Source organism: Aethalodelphis obliquidens, unplaced genomic scaffold, assembly GCF_003676395.1.
Source record: "Aethalodelphis obliquidens isolate GAN/ISIS:26980383/991018 unplaced genomic scaffold, ASM367639v1 scaffold86, whole genome shotgun sequence".
Taxonomy (NCBI): Eukaryota; Metazoa; Chordata; class Mammalia; order Artiodactyla; family Delphinidae; genus Aethalodelphis; species Aethalodelphis obliquidens.
The window spans coordinates 4860900-4879830 of record NW_020838030.1 but is presented as its reverse complement, the minus strand read 5'-3'; the positions used below and the strand labels follow the sequence as shown (position 1 = coordinate 4879830).

At 49.7% G+C, this 18931-nt stretch overlaps 1 protein-coding gene across 8 annotated transcripts in view; it reads left to right on the top strand.

Annotated features, from left to right (window-relative positions):
- TTLL3 (tubulin tyrosine ligase like 3) overlaps window positions 1-18931 on the top strand; it is a 51430-nt gene that overhangs the window by 1240 nt on the left and 31259 nt on the right. For 4 of the 8 annotated variants that reach the window (XR_003430110.1, XM_027093725.1, XM_027093723.1 and 1 more), the window contains exons 1-6: window positions 13162-13253; window positions 14886-15039; window positions 15175-15272; window positions 16335-16463; window positions 17489-17603; window positions 18442-18540. Coding sequence is in view for 7 of the 8 variants with exons in the window: in XM_027093725.1 (XP_026949526.1) it covers window positions 13206-13253; window positions 14886-15039; window positions 15175-15272; window positions 16335-16463; window positions 17489-17603; window positions 18442-18540 (643 nt within the window). In the remaining variant the exon portion in view is untranslated. Of the gene's footprint in view, window positions 1-1786; window positions 1906-2863; window positions 3052-3172; window positions 3285-5289; window positions 5386-6378; window positions 6550-8717; window positions 9622-13161; window positions 13254-14885; window positions 15040-15174; window positions 15273-16334; window positions 16464-17488; window positions 17604-18441; window positions 18541-18931 lie in introns of those variants that run through there. The other 4 variants (XM_027093729.1, XM_027093726.1, XM_027093727.1 and 1 more) reach the window with 4 other exon arrangements.

Sequence of the window (18931 nt, the reverse complement as noted above, 5' to 3'; positions counted from 1 at the left end):
TTTTCGTGACCATGTGATTTATGGTGACTCCTAAATCTACCTTCCTAGGTTCACCTGTGAAGGTTCTCGTTCAAGGTTCACCTGGATATCTTGAAGACACCTTGAAATTAGACCTCTGGATCAAAACTCATCTTCTCTCCCTAAACTTGCTCTCCCTCTTGTGTTACTTATTCCGCCTTTGTGTCCTCTTATGTCAGCTAGAAAGCTGGGATATTCTTTTTTTTGTTTTAATTTAGGCCATGCCTCTTGATTTTTTAAACATCAAACTTGTTGAGATATTACACGAGAATGTGTCTGTTCTATTTTTGAAAGGGCAGGCACCACAGGGCTGGCCACCTAAAATGCACCTTTTTCAGATTTGCTGTCTGAATTTTGACAGAGATAATCTTGCTTGTCCTGCATTGCTCCAGGCCAAGCCCTCATTACCCTCCTTAAATAATCTTCTCTGCCTGCTCTCTCACTTCCCTCTCCTCCAGTCCATTCTCCACAGAGTTGCCATGCAACTGTAGTCATGTAACTTCCTCCTCAGAAAGCCCCAGCAGTTCCTTGCCACCTTAAAAGAAGAGCTACACTCAGTAGCCTGGCATTTGAGATTCCCCATGAATCTCTAGGCTACTACTGCAGCCTCATCCATAGAATCTAAAATGCTTCCTGGCAACACTGTACTCATTACTACTTCTGGAACTCTTACTGCCCTTTTTTGTTATTCTGATCTTGCTTAAGTTATTTTTTCATTCATTCACTTATTCTACAGAAACTGAGTAAGACAGAGTATATGTAAGGTGCTGACTGACCTAGGTGCAGGGTATGTAAATTTGAATAAAATAGACATGGTCTGTTGACCATGGAGCTTACAGTTTAGTGAAGGAGAAAATTACTTTATGAACGATATATAAAGGGGGTGTCACTGTAAATTATAGTAAGTGCAATGAAGAGCGAAGTCAGGAAAGGCCTCTCTGAGGAAGGAGGAGGCCTTCCCTGAATAAACCAAGATCTAAAGGATGACTTAGGCAAAGAAGGGGGAGAAAAGCCTGCAGATAGATGGTTTGGCATGTGTGAAGGCCTGAGGTGAGAAAAAACTTGGCTAATACAAGGAACTGAAGACAGGCCAGTGTAGCTAGACACCGTTGCCTCTATTGGGAATGTCATTCTACTTTTTATCATTGTAAAGTCCTCCTAATCTTATTTCCATCTTCAAATCAAAACCAATTTCTTTTGCAAATAAAAATTGTAAATTTCTTTTACATTTTACCCATTATATCATAGTTACTTTCTCTGTTTTCCTGACCTAGTCGAGCTGTTTTAAGGGTAGAGAAGGTCTTAATCATCTTTGAATTCCCAGGCTGGCACACTGTAGATCTATACATTTGTTGGCTCAAAAGGTAGATTGAAAACAGTCATTCACCTGTATGCTTCTAGACCAGAGTTTCTCAACTTCAGCAGTATTTGGGGCTGAATAATTCTTTGTTGTGCATTGTAGGATATTTAGCAGTATGCCTGACTTCTGTCTACTCAACACCAGTAACCCCTACCCCACCCCACGTTGTAAAAATGAAAAATGTCTTGACATTGCCAAACGTCCCCTGGCAGGCAAAATGGTCCCCTGTTGAGAACCACTGTTCTAAACCTAGAATGAAAGGCACCTTGAAGGCGTAGTCTATTGTGTTTACTGTAGTATCTGAGAGTCAGGGACCCTGAGTACTGCCTGGCTCCTGTGTAGCTGGACTAGGGGACCAGTGGGTTTGGTGAGACAGATTCTGATCCTCTGTTGGCCTTTTTCCTACAGACTGCCACTCTCCGTCCCTACCTGAGTGCCGTGCGGGCCACACTGCAGGCTGCCCTCTGCCTGGAGAATTTCTCCTCCCAGGTGGTAGAACGACACAACAAGCCCGAAGTGGAAGTCAGGTAGGGAAGGAAAAGGGGTGGGGTTGATGGGTGCAGCACCCAGAGATGACTGTGTGCCATGAGTAACTTCCATCCTGGAGTTGTCAGTACAATTACAGTTCACATTTTTTGTCTTGCTGCCAGATGAACAATGGTTCCCAATTTGAAGTTCAGAAAATAGGGTCAGTGGGTTGGCAGGACAAACCTCAGGGGAGAAGCTGCTCTGGAGCCAAGATTGCTTGACACAAGGTGTGACTTCTCAGCGTAGGGCCATTTGGGAATTACCTCCCATGGAGTTAGTGAGCCCTCTGGCAGTTTAAGGAGTAGACTAAGAATTTAGTTACCTGAGATGCCATCTCTGTTCTTTTCTAATTTAAAGATCAAGGATTCCGCCCCCCCCACCACCACCCCCCCAAAAAAAAATGGACTCATCCGTCGTCTACTCCAAATATTCCGTACTTGGGATTATTTTCTCTTATGTAATTTATGTTTTGTAAATAATTATTCTTTTTTCCCTTTAAAATTTAATCTGGGACATATACAACTGAGATAAGCAGTGTTACCACACTAAGTTGATATGATTTGAATTTAAGAAAACTGACAAGATGTTAGGATGTGCCCTTTTATGCTACTTAACATATATGGTTTCCAATAGGTATTTTTAAAGGATAATAGCTCCCAGATAGCACCACCATAGTTAACTACCAACTATCATCACAGGGATCTAGGGACATCAAAATGGGAACTGAGCTGAGAGGGATCTTAATGTTGAACAAGTGAATCCTTCTGGATTGATCATTAAAGGAGGCCAGACTGTTCGATTTTAGCTTGTCCTTCTCTCTAAGGCAGGTTCTCTCCTCATTCCCTAAACAGTGTATGGGTTTGCCTATAGTTATGAAAATAAGAGCTGTCATTTGTAAAGCTCCTACAGTGTGCCAGGCACACTGTTAGACACTTGACCCTTTTTGATCTCTCTCAGTCCTCAGCAGTGAAATAGGAATCAGAGTCATTTTACAAATGAGGAAGTTGAGATTCCAACAGGGTAACTTGCCCAAGGAAAGTAACAGAGGAGGCTGGATTTCAAAACGTTTTCGCCCTGACTCCAGAGCCTGTGCTCTTTCTGCTGGAGAACACGCTTGCTGCCCCCATCTTGGAGCACCCCTGCTTGTGAGTCTCCTATTCCTTGGACTCTGTGGTCCCAGATAGTGATTCTAGGATCTGCTGTGGGGTCTCCTTGACCATTCTGTTCTTTTATAGTACAGAGGCCTCTGTGATTTTGTGTTTTCAGGAGTAGCAAAGAGCTCCTGCTACAGCCTGTGACCATCAGCAGGAATGAGAAGGAAAAGGTTCTGATTGAAGGCTCCATCAACTCTGTCCGGGTCAGCATTGCTGTGAAACAGGTGAGCTCACCACAGATCCCCTGCCTCACCGGGAGGCCAGGGGCCCCCATGTGAGAGATCAGCATGCCAGATTCAGGGTGCAAAGAAACCCAGGTTCTATTACCAGGAAATGATTTGCCAAACTCATCAGCTCGGTAGATAAAGAGAGATCAGCCCCATCTTCTAGGCCTTGCTCTGCATTAGAAGGCAGGAAATGTAGCAGCCAAGGCTACAGGCCAGTTTGGTGTCAGGTCACAAAACTTTTCCTAAGGAATGAAGGATAAGTCCAGTTCAGAAAAATAAGCAGTAACAGTATCAATTTGATAGCCATAAACTCCGAAAGGGAGATTTAGGGTAAAAATATGAAGTGTAATTTCTTTTTTTTTTTAATAAATTTAGTTTATTTATTTTTCACTGCTGGGTCTTCGTTGCCATGCACAGGCTTTCTCTAGTTGCGGCGAGCAGGGGCTACTCTTCCTTGCAGTGTGCGGGCTTCTCATTGTGGTTCCTCTTGTTCCGGAGCACAGGCTCTAGGCACACAGGCTTCAGTAGTTGTGGCGTGTGGGCCCAGTAGTTGTGGCGCATGAACGTAGTAGCTCTGTGGCATGATCTTCCCGGACTAGGGCTCGAACCCATGTCCCCTGCGTTTGCAGGCGGATTCTTAACCACTGCGCCACCAGGGGAGTCTCAGGAAGTGTAATTTCTTATCTTTCCTCTGTGTTTCACAAATGTCTGACACTCCCACTACCACCATAATTTCTGCCATATTTATCGACTACTTGGACACTTCTTTACTTAATAGATTTCTTTCAATTAACTTATTGACTTATTATTTATTTATTTATTTCTTCTTGGCTATGTTGGGTCTTTGCTGCTGCACGTGGGCCTTGTTTAGTTGCCACAAGTGGGGGCTACTCTTCATTGCAGTATGTGGGCTCTAGGCACGTGGGCTTCAGTAGTTGTGGCGCGTGGGCTTCAGTAGTTGTGGCACGTGGGCTTAGTAGTTGTGGCTCATGGGCTCTAGAGTGCAGGCTCAGTAGTTGTGGCACACGGGCTTAGTTCCTCCGTGGCATGTGGGATCTTCCCGGACCAGGGCTCGAACCCGTGTCCCCTGCATTGACAGGCAGATTATTAACCAGTGCGCCACCAGGGAAGCCCAACTTATTTTCTCCTACTTAAATTTGTTTGAAAAAGAAACTCTGTGCCACAAATGGAAAAACAATACCACTTGCTAAATTGAGGACAAGTCTAAAAAACAAGCACGTTGAAAACAACAAGGTTATTAAGTTCAGACTAGACACTTCTGCCTATAGAAAGCTCTAAGCCAAGGGCCTGCTCTGTTTGTTGAAAGGGGAGATTAACAAGTGTTGGGGGCTGTTAAGGGTGTGTCTGCCCTGTGCAGCAAAATTCTTCCTTCAGAAATGTTGAGAGTTCATCAGGGAGAAACTTTGGGGTTTGTTTGATGTTCATTGTTACTAAAGTGGAGACCACCTAAGGTTATCTCTGATATTCTTCACAGTATGTATCACAGACTGGAAAATGTAGCACTAGTGAAATAAGAAAGGAAAGGGTAGTTTTGAATATAGATGTGGACTCTGGAAGGAACAGATAAAAGGTTTGGGTTTGCCAGGACTTCCCTGACGGTCCAGTGGTTAAGACTCTGCACTTCTACTGCAGGGGGCACAGGTTCTATCCCTGGTCGGGGAACTCTGCATGCCATGCGGCGTGGCCAAAAAATTAAAATTAAAAAAAGATGTGGGCTTGCCAGAATTACTTTTCTGGAATGGGTGAAGGCAAGATCATGATAACGTCCCATTAAGTTGGAGGGCCCTAATGTAGTAGACCCTCTTTTCAGTTGGCAACCAGTTACCCCACGATTCAGAGTTCAGGTGGTGGTGTTCCAATACCCAGCCCCACTACCTCCAGCGAACCTGGGAGAAATTGCAGTCAGAAGACCAGGCTCCAGATTTCCGTTGGCCTAGAGTGTCAGCTTTAGGGAAACACGTTTCTCCTTTGCTCTCGCCAGGCTGATGAGATCGAGAAGATTTTATGTCACAAGTTCATGCGCTTCATGATGATGAGAGCAGAGAACTTCTTTATCCTCCGAAGGAAACCAGTGGAGGTGAGACTGTGTGATCCATATGTTTGTAATACCCAGAATTCCACTACCGCATCAACTGTTACTGGCCTGGGATTGTTTCTAGAACTGGGATTGCTGCTCCCCCAGCTGTAGGGCACCCACGGCCTTCGTGGGTGAGAATTGGCCTTCGTTTCGGCTGTTGTGGGAATAAGGGGAATCAGCTTCGGAGGCTGGGTCTGCCTCAACCATGGAAAAGGCAAAAAAGATGAGATGCACTGTGCACCTTCCCAGAGCCTATAGTCTAGCGGCAGAAAGGGCATGATGAATCAGAAATCTAAACTCTGCCACCAACTGAATCAGAGTCTCAAGGCCACAGTTGACATTGGGTCACTTGTTGTCTGACTTTGTACTTAAGTCCTCTCTACAGACTCCCTGCCAGATCAACTCTCTGCCAGTGACTAAGCAACTACAACACAGAGCAGCAAACACCATCGTCAAACACATTAGACATGTTGGCCAAGCTCGTCCTCATCCTGAGCTAAAATTTCTGGTCCTAGATCTAACCTCCAGGGCCACCCAGAATAAATAAAATTGTTCTTCTACACACAGCCCATCTGATAGTTAAAGACCTCAGTCCCATCCTTCTCCCACAGCATCTTCGCTTCTCTCTGGACTAGATGTTCCTTTTGTTTGAAGAGATTCTTCTTTGACAAGATTTCCAGTCCCTTCACTCTCCGTTGACTCATTCTGAATGCAACTGTCTGTGCCACAGATAGTCTGCCAGAGATGTCTGATAGACACAAAATTCTCAACTGGGTTTAGTTGATCCAACTGTTGGTTCCTTGGATCCAACATACACACCCCACCAGAGCAGGTGGGCTGCTGCCTGAAGGGCATGTAGCTTGGGATAGGGTCACAAGCAGCTGGAAGCATGTGGCTAAGTGGACATAGAGGGCACGGCCAGCTCAGCGCCCCCAGGATGCTGATTTTCTCCTGTTTCTTCTCTCCCTGCTCCCCACTGTCTTCCTTCCCTAGGGGTATGACATCAGTTTTCTGATCACCAACTTCCACACAGAGCAGATGTATAAACACAAGTTGGTGGACTTTGTGATCCACTTCATGGAAGAAATCGACAAGGAGATCAGTGAGATGAAGCTGTCGGTCAATGCCCGTGCGCGCATTGTGGCCGAGGAGTTCCTCAAGAATGTAAGTGTAGGGGCCTTCCTGGTTTGTTTCCAGAAGTAGAAAGACCTATGGGTCGTGCTGAGAATTTAGCATCTGGTGGGGAAGTGGTGCCAACGGTGGGTGAATATTTCCTGAGGCCTCTAGGAGCTCTGGTGGGCTGCAGGTCAGCCTGATTCCTTGGGGCGGGAGGGCCCGTGCTTCATGTTGGAGAGCTGCAGGGCATTTTCCATCTCCGGGGGCCTGGGTGATGCCTCTCTTAGTCGCTCATTTCTACATCTCAAAGTGTACACAGTCCTTCCCTGTATCTAGTTCAGTCCCCGAGTGAGGCACGTTAAATCCACATGTGAATTTTCTGGGAGTATAGGGCAGTTAATCAGAGTATAATTCCACTCTTCAAACAGACTGGAATAGTTTCCTTTGGCATCTGCTTCTCAGGCTTAAAGTCATGATTTCTTCAGCCTGTTTCCCATCGTTTTCACGGCTTAAGTCCTACAGATCCCTCTTTAGTTGTTTGTGGCTTCGTGACGGAAAGGACTACAGCCCTTTGAGGAGGACGAATTGTTTACACTGATGAAGTGATGACACAGTTGTTCTTTTTTAGTCATTCACGACGTGCCTTCTTTTTTTTTTCTTTTTCCAAACAGTCCTTGGTTTGTTGTTATGTTCCCCTCAGAGTCAACTATGATCCCTGGATGGTAGAATTAGTGTTTACTCCTACCAGTGCGTACAGATCCAGCCCCGGAGGAGCTCAGATTCCTGAAAATGGATATTACACCCGCTTCCCCTGGGCTTTAATTATACTGAGGACAGCCAGTGTACAAAGTAGCTGTACTGTGCAGCCAGGGGAACACGCTTGTTCAGGTCACACAGGCCGTGGAGTCAGGCCACCTATGTGTGAGTCCGGCTCCACTGCTTCCTCGGGCATGTTACAGAACCTCTCGACTAAGCCTCAGTTTCCTCGGCTGTGAAGTGAGACTGTTAATTAATATGTACCATTCAGTGTGGTTGAGCATTAATGAAGAAATGTGTATAAAGCATATCACCTGGTGCCTAGTAAGCTTTCCCTGTATTGTAGCACAAGGTTATATGGCCAGGGCACTGCGAGGCCTCTGAACTCAACTGAAGAAAAATAGTTCTTGTCCCAATTTAGTATTTGGGTCATTCATTCGACAGTCATTTAGTTGTTACAGTAAGTACATTTCTGTGGTAATACAGCTAAAAATGTACGTTCAAATATCTCATTTAATACCTAAAACAATCTTTGAATCAGGTGGCATCCCCATTTCATAGATGAGTTATCTAGGCTCTGGAAGTTAAGTCATATGTCCAGGGTGCCTCAGCCAGTAAGTGAAGGAACCAGGAATTGGAGTTTTCAGACTCAAGATCTAAGATAGTATAATGGCATCAGGTGCATGTAAGGGCCGGGCCGGTAATGTACATGAGTGAGGCGGGCCGTGTGGGGATCTGGTGAGCACATGCCTCACCTGAAGAGGATCACCACCGCACAGCTCTGGCCCTCCGTGGCTTCATCAAAAGAATCTCAAAATCTGGATCTTTGTGCAGTGTATTATATTTTCAAGGTTGGCTAATTCATATTCATATCGACTGATTCATATTCTTTTAAACCGTGGGCCAAACACTGCTCATCTTTGGGCTGAGTTCAGCTCGTGGGCCATTGGTCCACAACCTCTGGTCTATAAAATGTCCAGGGCTGTTCTAGGCACCATGGGAGATATTTGAGGTTAGAAAGCATTTCAAGGGCCTGTCTTACTTGGAGGACCACCCAGAGCTTGACACAGAGTACCAGATCCTGGCTCCCTCTCTGAATCCCCAAGCATTTGCATGTGAGCCCCCATTTCTAAAGAAGGCAACCTCAGTTCAGTAAGCAAGGCACAGTGACAGGGCTTTCTGGCAGCCCTTGTGGCACGACCAAGGGGAGCTGTGGAAAAACCCACGTCACCCTTAATTTTTCTGCCTTGTCCAGTGCTAGGTTTTAGGGCCAGTGCCCCAAAGGTCACACTGCTGAATGCTGGCTAAATTAGAGTGTGCCCACAGGGTGTCCTGAGACCGAACCCTGTCCTGCAGAGATCTGAGTACAGCTGCAGCTCTCAAATCAGCCCACCTCCCCAGAGCAGGCCTGCGAGGATACAGTAATAACATCATTCACCGCCTCTTGGTTCTCTTGACAGTTCTAAAGCATCTGGCTGGATCTCGTGGCCTTCCCCCTCAGACTCCCCCGTGTCTCTGCGAAGGCGTCCTGGAGTTACTCCCCAGAGCAGCGGTGGCGACGGCGGCAGCAGCAGCGGAGGGGAGCTGGGTGTCGGGGTGGGCATTAGATGTGGGAGGGGGGGGTGTGCTTGCTAGCTGGGCAGCAAAGCAGCAGTGGACCTGCCCCAAGGCCACATGTGCCTGGTCAGGCTGGCTTCTGATGTTCAGTCCCCTGGGCCGGGACAGATTTTTTTTTAACGTCTTGAAACTTAAAACTCTGTGCTTGTAGGAGACTATAACCTTTTTGTCTTTTTTTTTTTTTTTAAACAAACAACCTCCACCTCCAGTGGCTGTGACTGGTCCCAGTGATTGTACCTTATTGGTCGCTGTGGGTCTGGGCGGGCCTGGAGCCAGAAGGCGACTACTGTTCCTCCCTGGAGCCACCACAGGTGGGGAGGGAGGGAGGTTTCAGACTCCAGTTCCTCTCCCTCGTTCTCTTATTTCCTTGAGCCAATAGAAGCGGTGGAGACCCTCTGCCAGCTTCCTGAGCTCTGCCTGAAGATGGCCACCCAGCACTGGTTGGGGACAAGGGCTGAACTGGTGGCCACCAGCCACACCTAGGAGCTGGGGCCTGAAAGCTAGGCAACCTCTGGCCGCAGGGGCCTCTTCGTGCCCTCCCAGCTGAGAGGGGCCGCTGTTTCGCCTTGTCTGTCAGTGCAGTGCCTGTGCTAGAGGTGGAGAGGTGAGTCCTCCAGAGCTTCCCGGCTGGGGCCTCCTGCCTGCTCTGGCTCCTCTGCTCCCACGCTCGCTGTACCTTTTCTTATTCTGGTGGATCCTCCCTCCCCTAATTAAAGTCTCTTTTTGCCCCTCTGGGGGTGCATGAGGTCTGTGCTCTCTGTGTATACCTGAAAAGCTGGGAGGTGAGGCTTTTTCTTCCCTAAGACCATCTGGCACTTGGGCCTGGGGGTCCCCACCAGAGACAGTTTCGTGATTGGCCCCTGGCGTTAGTCCTGCCGAGGGCCCTAACCCAAGAGACCTCTATTGCAGTCCAGGCTCCACCCATTTCTGAAACTGCTCTCTCTGCCTATATAGAGCTTTGGTTCTTTTCATGTAATGAGCTCATTTGGGCTAGAAGGTAACCTCAGAGAAATAATGATCCCATTTCATGGCTAAGGAAACTGAGGTTCCATGAGATGCAGCAGTCTGCCCCGAATCTCCCAGCTAGTGAGCAAGAGGGTAGAGTTCAAATCCAAGCTTTCTGCCTTTACCTGTGCTGACAGTAATCACTAGCCACGTGTGTCTAATTGTTACAGTTAAAAAAGTTTAAAATCTACTGTCTCAGTCCTACCAGTGCTCAATAGCTACAAGTTGCTGATGCCTGCCGGGTCACAGGGTATGTAAATAGAACATTTCCATCATTGCAGAAAGTTCTCTTGGACAGCACTAAGCCTTAGTGATACCTTGAAGTTAAAAAAAAAATGTCTTGAGTCCTGATTCTTACTGATGAATTTGAGCGAGTTATTTATAGTCTGTGCTTCAGTTTCTTAAAGTGGAGATAATGTAAATCTGACACAGTACCTGCCGTACAGGTACTGAATAAATAGTAACTGATCTTTCCACCAGCCCAGCATCCAAGCTGTTTGGTAACTTCCATTGTGCTGGATGTGGGGGATGACATCATCCCTGTCTCAGGGAGACTTGGGGGGCCAGTAAAATGCCTGGGTGTGTGAATAGGTGCGTTGAAGCATTTCAGATTCACTACTGGAAGTCTGGGGGCGCCCACAGGGGGTGTTTTTATGGAAGAGGATGTCAGGAAAAGTTTCAGAAGGGTTGGCCTTTGAGCTGAGTTTTCAAGAGTTTCTTCCATGTGGCCAAAAGGGGGTCTCTTGAAACAGGACAAGGTACTGTTAAAGGATGGAGGGGCTGGGGGTGGGGGCAGCTTGGACAGCTGTCATCCCCTTTATGACATTACCTCTGTGACTCTCCCCCTCCTGCCTTGCAGAATTAGGTGTGCCCTTCTCTGGGGCATATGGCTGTATCCTAGCTTTGCAGTGAATGTTGCTTTCAAGAAGGTGCTCATGGTGAAGGTGGATGTCCAATAGAGTATGGTAGCTGCTCACTCAGCCCTCACAGGACAGCATTGCCTGGGTGAGCCAACTAGAACTCTCATTTGTCACAGATCCATCTCTCAGGGTTCAGAGCCCCTAGAACCAAATTTGCTGCTGGTGAGTACAGACCGGACGGTTGCCAATCAGCCGGTCCTCTCCTGACGGCATGCCTTTTGGGAAGCCCAGTCACCAGCCACAGGGTTGGGAAGAGTGATTTCAGTGGTTAGGGTTGGCTGGACAGCTCTGTGGAGGACCCACCGTCACTGTATGAGCAGATCTACCAGTGAATAAAAAAGCTGCGTTCGTGGACTTTGCTTGAGTGGGCATTGCTACAGTTTGCCTCGCAGACTGTCCATTTGGTACTTGCATTACTGGTAGGCAACCCTCTGAGTGATGACATGGACTTGTGTTTAATAGCATTTCTTTTTGTGTGTGTGTGTGTGTGTGTGTGTGTGTGTGTGTGGTACGTGGGCCTCTCACTGTTGTGGCCTCTCTCGTTGTGGAGCACGGGCTCCGGACGCGCAGGCACAGCGGCCATGGCTCACAGGCCCAGCCGCTCCGTGGCATGTGGGATCTTCCCGGACCGGGGCACGAACCCGTGTCCCCTGCATCGGTAGGCAGACTCTCAACCACTGCGCCACCAGGGAAGCCCTAATAGCAATTCTGTTTCAGAGTGGGGCTCTGGAGTCGGATCTGGGTTCCAATGCTGCCTCTGCTGTGCGATTTAAGGCAAATTATTTAACGTCTTGGAGCCTTATTTATCTCACCTGTGACATTTGAGGTTAACACTTTCCTACTACTTCCAAAAAGGTTGCTTACAGTCTTGTCTTGAGGGCTGTTGCATAACTTGTTTTTTTCCCGCAGTCGACTCAAACAATGATACTTTATTTCCGAGGGGTTTTTTTTTGGGGGGGGGGCGGGGTGTGTTCTGCACTTCATTATTTTCCCCATAATACTGCCCTGGCTTTCAAATCTACCCCCAAGGACCTTACCCTAGCTCCATCTGCCAGGTCCTGCAGATCTGATCAGGTCTCACCAGGACACTGGCTTCCTTTTAGTTCCCCAGGAAGGTTCTTACTCTCTCAGGGCTGTTGCTGAGAATTTCCTCTCCCTGGAATGCTATCCCTCCCCTGGCAAACTCCTCAACACCTTTGCATTCTGTAGGCTTCAGCTTAAATGTCATCTCTTAAGAGAGGACATCCTTGATTACCTTATATAAAGTGTGCCCCCTTCCTAGTTTCAGTTCATTGCTTGTTCATTGCCCTTATCATACCTACACCTGTTTTATTCCTGTGTTGCTTGCTTTTTGTTTGTTTCCCCTTCACTTGGCTGTAAGCTCCGTGAAATCAGGGACCATCCCTAGGTTGTTCTTCCGGTCCCCAGCACCTAGCTCACCACGTAGCATGTGGTCCCCTATGAATACTGCGGAATAACTGAAGCCCCAGGAAGCTCTGGATAAAGAATCAGGACTCTGTTAGAAACTGGCGGACCAGTGAGTGCTCTGCGCTTCCAACTCCAGCTCCCTGTTCATTAAGGGTCTGGGGCAGGTGAGGCTCGGAGTTTGGCCTGCTGGAAGTAGTCCCACCGAACCAGCCCCCCGAGGCCTGATTGTGCCGGGTGAATGGTTTCTAAGGCGACAAAAGACAGAGGGCGGGGCCTCAGAACGGAGGGCCCAGCTCGGGCACCGAAGGGCCCTCCTGCGAGACGCGGCTGCGCGCGGACGGGAGGCGGGCTCTGGGGCCCTGGGAACGCGCGCGCGCGCGCGCGCGGCGAGGGGTGCACGCACGGCCCCGACGCGGCGCTGCTCCTGAGGGCGGAGGAGGTGGGGGCTGTACCTCGCGGCTCCACCGCCTGGTACCGCCAGGACGCGGGTCCCGTGTGCAGCTGGCCGCGAAAGCCGCTGCCGCCCGAGCCCCTCACCAGTCCCCCCGCCCCATGGCCCTGGGCGCGCCACTCCGAGTTCCAGCTTCCAGAGGAGGCTCCGGCAGGCGGCCAACGCTGGGCAGGCAGCCCAGCCTCGGCGCTCCGCCTAGGCTGCGACCTCGAGTCCTCGGCCCACGGCAGCCACGCCCAGGGAGCCGCGGATCCCTGCCCGCCCTGGGCCCTCGCCCACCCCGGCCCAGGAGGACGACCCGCCGCAGGACGGTGAGGCCCTTTGCGGCCCGCCCCTCCTGGCCCGAGGCAGTTGGGGCCAGGACCAGAAGACTGGGGGCGGACGTGGGGATCCGGAGAAGAGCTGTAGAGGATGAGCATCCGGATGAAGAGTGGAGAGAGAGGAGGGGTGCCAACCCCAGCCCCACTGCGCATCTTTCTGCAGGTTCTCTTGTCCTTTGGCGAGGATTCTCCAAGGCGTCTCAACACATGGGCCGGCTCAGAAACGCCAAGATCCACGTGGAGAGAGCTATCAAGGTCGGAGGGAGCTTGGGGGTCTAGAAAGGGCCTGGAGAGTGGCTCATCCTGCCTCCCTGCACTATTTTCTCCCATCCTTAGAAAACATACAAGAAAAAAATCCTTGATCCCTTGATCCACACCCATCTTCAAATACTTCCCCATTTTTCAATACCCCCTTCACAGCCAGACTTCTTGGCAGAATTGTCTACTTCACCTGGGATTCACTCCTCAGCTCCCACCACTCTGGTTCCCTGCCCTTCCCCACTCCCATCGGGAACCACTCTAGTCAAGGTCACTGGTGACCTCCAAGGAGCCAGATCCAGCAGTCAGTCCCTCTTCTGTCCTGACCTTGGTTCGGCACCTTAGGCACCGACCCCCCACACGTACCTTCCCTTTTGGCTGTCTGCACACTCCTAGTTCTCCTTTCTCCCTCCCTGGCAGCTACTTTTCAGTTGCCTTTGAAGACTTCTTGGGACACTCCTGGTTCCCTGGGTCCCTCTCCACACCTGTCTCCTTGGCCGTGAGTCCAGTCAGTGTGCTGTGCCCCCTCCATGCCCTTTCCAGCCCAGCCTGTCCTCTAACTGCACGCTCCAGAGATCCAGCCCCCCACTTGACATCGCCCAGGGAACGTCAAAGCATTTCAGACCCATGTCCCAAACCATACTCTTGATTTTCCTGCCCAAACCTGTTCTCCTCCCTACTCTCTGATCTCCTCCATCTCCCAGTTGTTCAAGCCAGAAATCTGATCTTTCTGTTCCCTCACCCACACATCTAATCCCATCAGCAAAACTAGTCTCTATTTCCAAAACGAATCTCACCTCTATTGCCTTGTTCCCATCCATCTCCACTGTAAGAACCTGCAGAAACAACAACAGCCTTCTGCCTCGTCTCCCTGCTTCCATCCTTGTCCCCTCCATCTGTTTTCCGTACGACAGCAAGCCAGCAAGCCACACTTACAGCCTCCAACTATGTCACTCCCTCCCTTCACTTTATTGCTTCATGCTACTCTTAATATAAAATTCAAGTTCGTTCCAAGGCCTGCAGGACCTTCCACAGTCTACTTCTACCTCTCAGGAGGTCTCCCCCTCATTTTCCACACTCCATTCACCCTGACTTCCTTCCAGTTCCTCCCAACCTCTCCAGCCTCAAGACCTTTGCACATGCTTTTCCCTCTGCCTGAACTGCCATTTGCCCGGCTCTGCACATTCCTGGCTCCTTCTCAGCCTCCCCTGACTGTTTCTCTGGGTCCCCATTAAGATCCAGTTTCTCGAGCTCCCCAGCCTGGATGTAAATTCCTGCTCTTTCACTTAACCACTGTGTGGCCAAGCTACTCAATCTCTCTATGTCTCTGTTTCATAACCAGTTAAGTGGTGATAATAGTATCTATTAAAAATACATATCATTGTTAGTAATGTATATAAGTGATTAACACATAGAAGGTGCTCAGTAAATATTAGCAAATAAATATAGTTACTCTTGTGATGATTATTATGCAGATTATTTTTCTATTTATTTATAGCCTGTCTCTTCTACTGGAATATAAAAATTTCCTGAAGGCAGAGGCCATAGCTGTCTGGTTCACCGTTATATCCCCTGTGACAGGCACTTAGGCTATACTTACTGAACAAGCATTCTTCTGTCACCTTGCAGCAGAAGAAGATTTTCATGATCCAAGGCTGCTACCCTGTGATCCGGTGGCTTTTGCGCCGGAGGGGCTGGGTGGAGAAGAAGATGGTCCATCACTTGGGTACCACGCTGCCACCACCACACAAGGATCTGGGTGACAGTGACACCACTGAGGATGGTGAGCAATCCCTCCCTTTCCCCAAACTTCCTGAGTCCCATCCCTTTGGTTCCCGCTGTCCCAGGGTTGAGGCTGTGATATGGGCCTGTGGGGTGGGGACAGGGGCCTTACCAGGCCTGGTCTCTGCATCCACAGAGGACGAAGATGAGGATGAAGCATTCCGGCTACCACAGCTGTTCGACTTCGATGATTTACTGGAATTTGATGACCTGCATGGGACGCATGCTCTGATGGTGAGGGCCCAGGGGGCTGGACAGGGGTCTGCTTCGTTTGAGGGAGAGCACTAGAGTCCAGCTGGGTGACCCCAGACAAGTCCTTTCCTTCTCTGGGCCTCAGTTTCCCTATCTGTGATAAAAACGGATTGGTTCTCTAAAGCCTAGGTAGGCCAGCGGAGTGGTGAGGGACACAGACAAGGCTGGCCTGGGTTCAGAACTGTTTGTTGCTAGGTTGTTATCAGAAGCCGGCACAACCTGCACGCCTGGTAATTTCCGCCTTCCAAATAAAAACCCCATAGTTCATCTTCCCCCGTCCCCAGCAAGGGAAGGCTAGCAGGAAGGGCTTAAAACGTTTTGAAAGAGACTGGTATGATGTTGTGGAGGGTGTGTGTGCTGAGATGGGGACACTTGGCTTTCAATCTTGGCACCACCACTTACTGAGCTGAACTAGACCAAACTGCCGTTTTCATCTGTCAGGCGAGGTTGAGGACTGCCACTTCCATATGGCCCAACCTTGTGAGCCCTTGGACAAGTCCCTGTGCCTCAGTTCCCTCATCTGTGAAATGGAGATAATGGTAGCACCTACCTCATAGGGTCGTAGTGAGGATTAAATGAGTTGACATGGCAAGCTTAGAACAGGGCCTGGCACATGGTGTTACAGGTTATCAATAGTCCTACCTCCCAGAGTTGCAGGAAGGACGGAGAGAGGTGGAGCCCACGAGAGAGCCTTTGTCACATGCAGTGTGCCCACCAGCTTGGAGGCACAGTTATGCCACTGAGCAAGTCACTCATGGCCAAGAGCCAGAACAAGGTGTGGCGTTCGGGTGTGGGGCTTAGTCACTGCCTGGGGGCACCTGGCCAAAGGAGCTGCGAGCTCACCTGCTCTCTGCTCACGCAGTGTGTGCCCCGGAGGAAGAGATGTCTTTTCTTAATGTACACAAAGATGGCATGCGGGCTAGAGGCCCCCTTGATAGCAACCTTTCCTTCCATTCTCCCACCTTGCTCAGCAGGGCGGGGAGAAGCCTCCTCGGGCCTTGTGCTGCCCACATTAGCCTCCCCTGTCTCCTCCCCTCCCCACAGTCGCGCATGGTTCGGAACGAGATCCCCTACTTCATCTGGACCACTCGGCGGAACATGCTGGACTGTCGCTTCCTCTCCAAGGATCAAATGATAAACCACTATGCCCAGGCGGGCTCCTTTACCACAAAGGTGGGTTCTCCAGGGCGCGGGCATGGCAGCTTCTAACCCCCCCACCCTTGGGCCGGCAACCTCACTCCCTGTTCTCCTCGTCAGTAAGAGTTTTCAGGAGATGGGGAGGTATATGACTCAGTGGGATTCGGACACGCCTGGGTTCAAATCTAACCCCTGCAGCATGTCTGCCTCATGTAGACATGATGCCTAACATAGATTCCAGGATCCAAATGGGATCTGGAGACAGAACAAACACCAAGTCCGGTGATAGTGAACAGGAGGACCCTTCTCTCCAAGCAGAGCATATCTGGCTGATGGATCCATTATATCTTAGCTGGGTTTATTAACAAGTGACTTTACCTCTCTGAGCCTCAGGTCCCTCATCTTTTTTTTTTTTAATTTATTTATTTTTGGCTGCTTTGGGTCTTCGTTGCTGTGCGGAGGCTTTCTCTATTTGGGGCGAGTGGGGCCTACTCTTTGTTGTGGTGCGCGGGCTTCTCATTGCGGTGGCTTCTCTCATTGCGGAGCACAGGCTCTAGGGGCGCTGGCTTCAGTAGTTGTGGCTCGCGGGCTTAGTTGCTCCACGGCATGTGGGATCTTCCCGGACCAGAGATTGAACCCGTGTCCCCTGCATTGGCAGGCGGATTCTTAAGCACTGCGCCACCAGGGAAGCCCAGGTTCCTCATCTTTAAATGAGAATACCAGTAAGACCTATCATCTAGGGTTATGGCAAGAATGATAGGCTTTATAACTGAGACCTGCTAGTATATTATTAGTGTAGACTGGGAGGATTCCTAGAGAAGGCAGGTATTTAAGGGTGTGAAAGAGTGGATGGGAAGGATGTGGGGCATACTCGGCGGAGGAACCACATGGGCAACACGGGGAGGTGGACATGAGTGGGTCAAGCCTAGCAAGTGGGGCAGAGGCCCTGAGCACGTCCAAGCAGGGTCCCCTTGAGCTGTCTGGGTGTGTGCCAAGTGTGGGGGCCCTTGGAGGCCCTCTGGGCCAGTGCCACCCTGCCCCCTCAGCGGCTAACTCCATAGGTGGGTCTGTGTCTCAATCTCCGGAATTTGCCGTGGTTTGACGAGGCCGATGCCGACTCCTTCTTCCCGCGCTGCTACCGCCTGGGGGCTGAGGATGACAAAAAGGCCTTCATAGGTAAGGAGATGCCAGCCCCATGCCTGGACCCTCAAGCCGAGGGATGAGCGCTAAAGCCCTGGCTGGTGTTGGAGAGCAAAGGGCCCCTCTCCTCATGCCCTCATCTACCCCAGCAGATATCCTTCTCCCTCCCCAATCCTTATCTTTCCCTAATGTACCTCCCTTAATGAGCCTCCTGCCTTGGTCAACCCAGACCTCCAGAAGAGCTGATGTAGCTTAGTTTACTTTCTAGAGCAGGTTCTAAAAGTTGGTCTCTTGGTTGAGTTTGGAATCCAGAATAAGTTCCAACCTTGTGTCAGATTCCACTGGTTAGACTGGGTTCCAAACCTAGAAAAGGCTCTAGACTTTGGGATTCTCAGGCAGAGTAGGCTCCGACTCCAGCACATGCCCTAAAGTCAGGTCAGAATTTGGATCCAGATTAGATGCTAGGTTTAAATTAGTCTCCAAATCTGATATAGATTCTGGGCCAAGGTCTGGTTCTCAGGCTAGATAAGGATCAAAAGTGGATCAGGACATTGTAAATCAACTATACATCAATTAAAAAATAAAATTTAAAAAAAATCACCAAAAGAAAAAAAAAAAGTGGATCAGGAACAGAAGAGAGAAAGCAGACAGCAGATCCAGGCATGATTCTGAAGGTAGAGTATGAGCCAAGTCAGGTGAGGTTCTGGGTCTGGTTCTACAGTTGAAACAGAAGCCAGGTTCTATTCCGGGTTCTAGAATCAGAAACAGTAGTCAGGTTCCGGATCCAAAATGGGGCAGGTCATGCTCAGGTTCCGGAACCAGAATAGGCCTGGAGCCTAGAGGCTGAGCAGGGTATCCCCTGCCCCGGGAGCAGAGGACTTCTGGCTGACAGCTGCCCGCAACGTTCTCAAGCTGGTGGTAAAGTCAGAATGGAAGTCATACTCTATCCAAGCAGAAGAGGCAGCGGCCCCAGGTAAGCACTGTGGTTACCTCCACCCCCCAGTCGCTTATCCTCCCACCCAGCCACACACCCATCCACTTGTTCATCCACGCATCTGTCTTTGTATTTTTCTCATCCATCTGCCCATCCACCACCCCTTCCTACCAGCCCATCCGTACATTTATCCACCCATCTGTCCACCCTTTGTCCATCCATCTGCCTACCTTCTTACCCACCTGACTCATGCACCTACCCATTCATCCATCCATTCATCTTCCCCCCCACTGTCGTTCTGTTCATTCACCTACTTCTCTCAGCTCCTCTCTCCCTATCCATCTAGCCACTCCACCTTCCTACCTATCTACCTATCTGTCCTTGTCTCCCCATCCATTTACCTCTTTTCCATCCAGCCATCCACCACCTA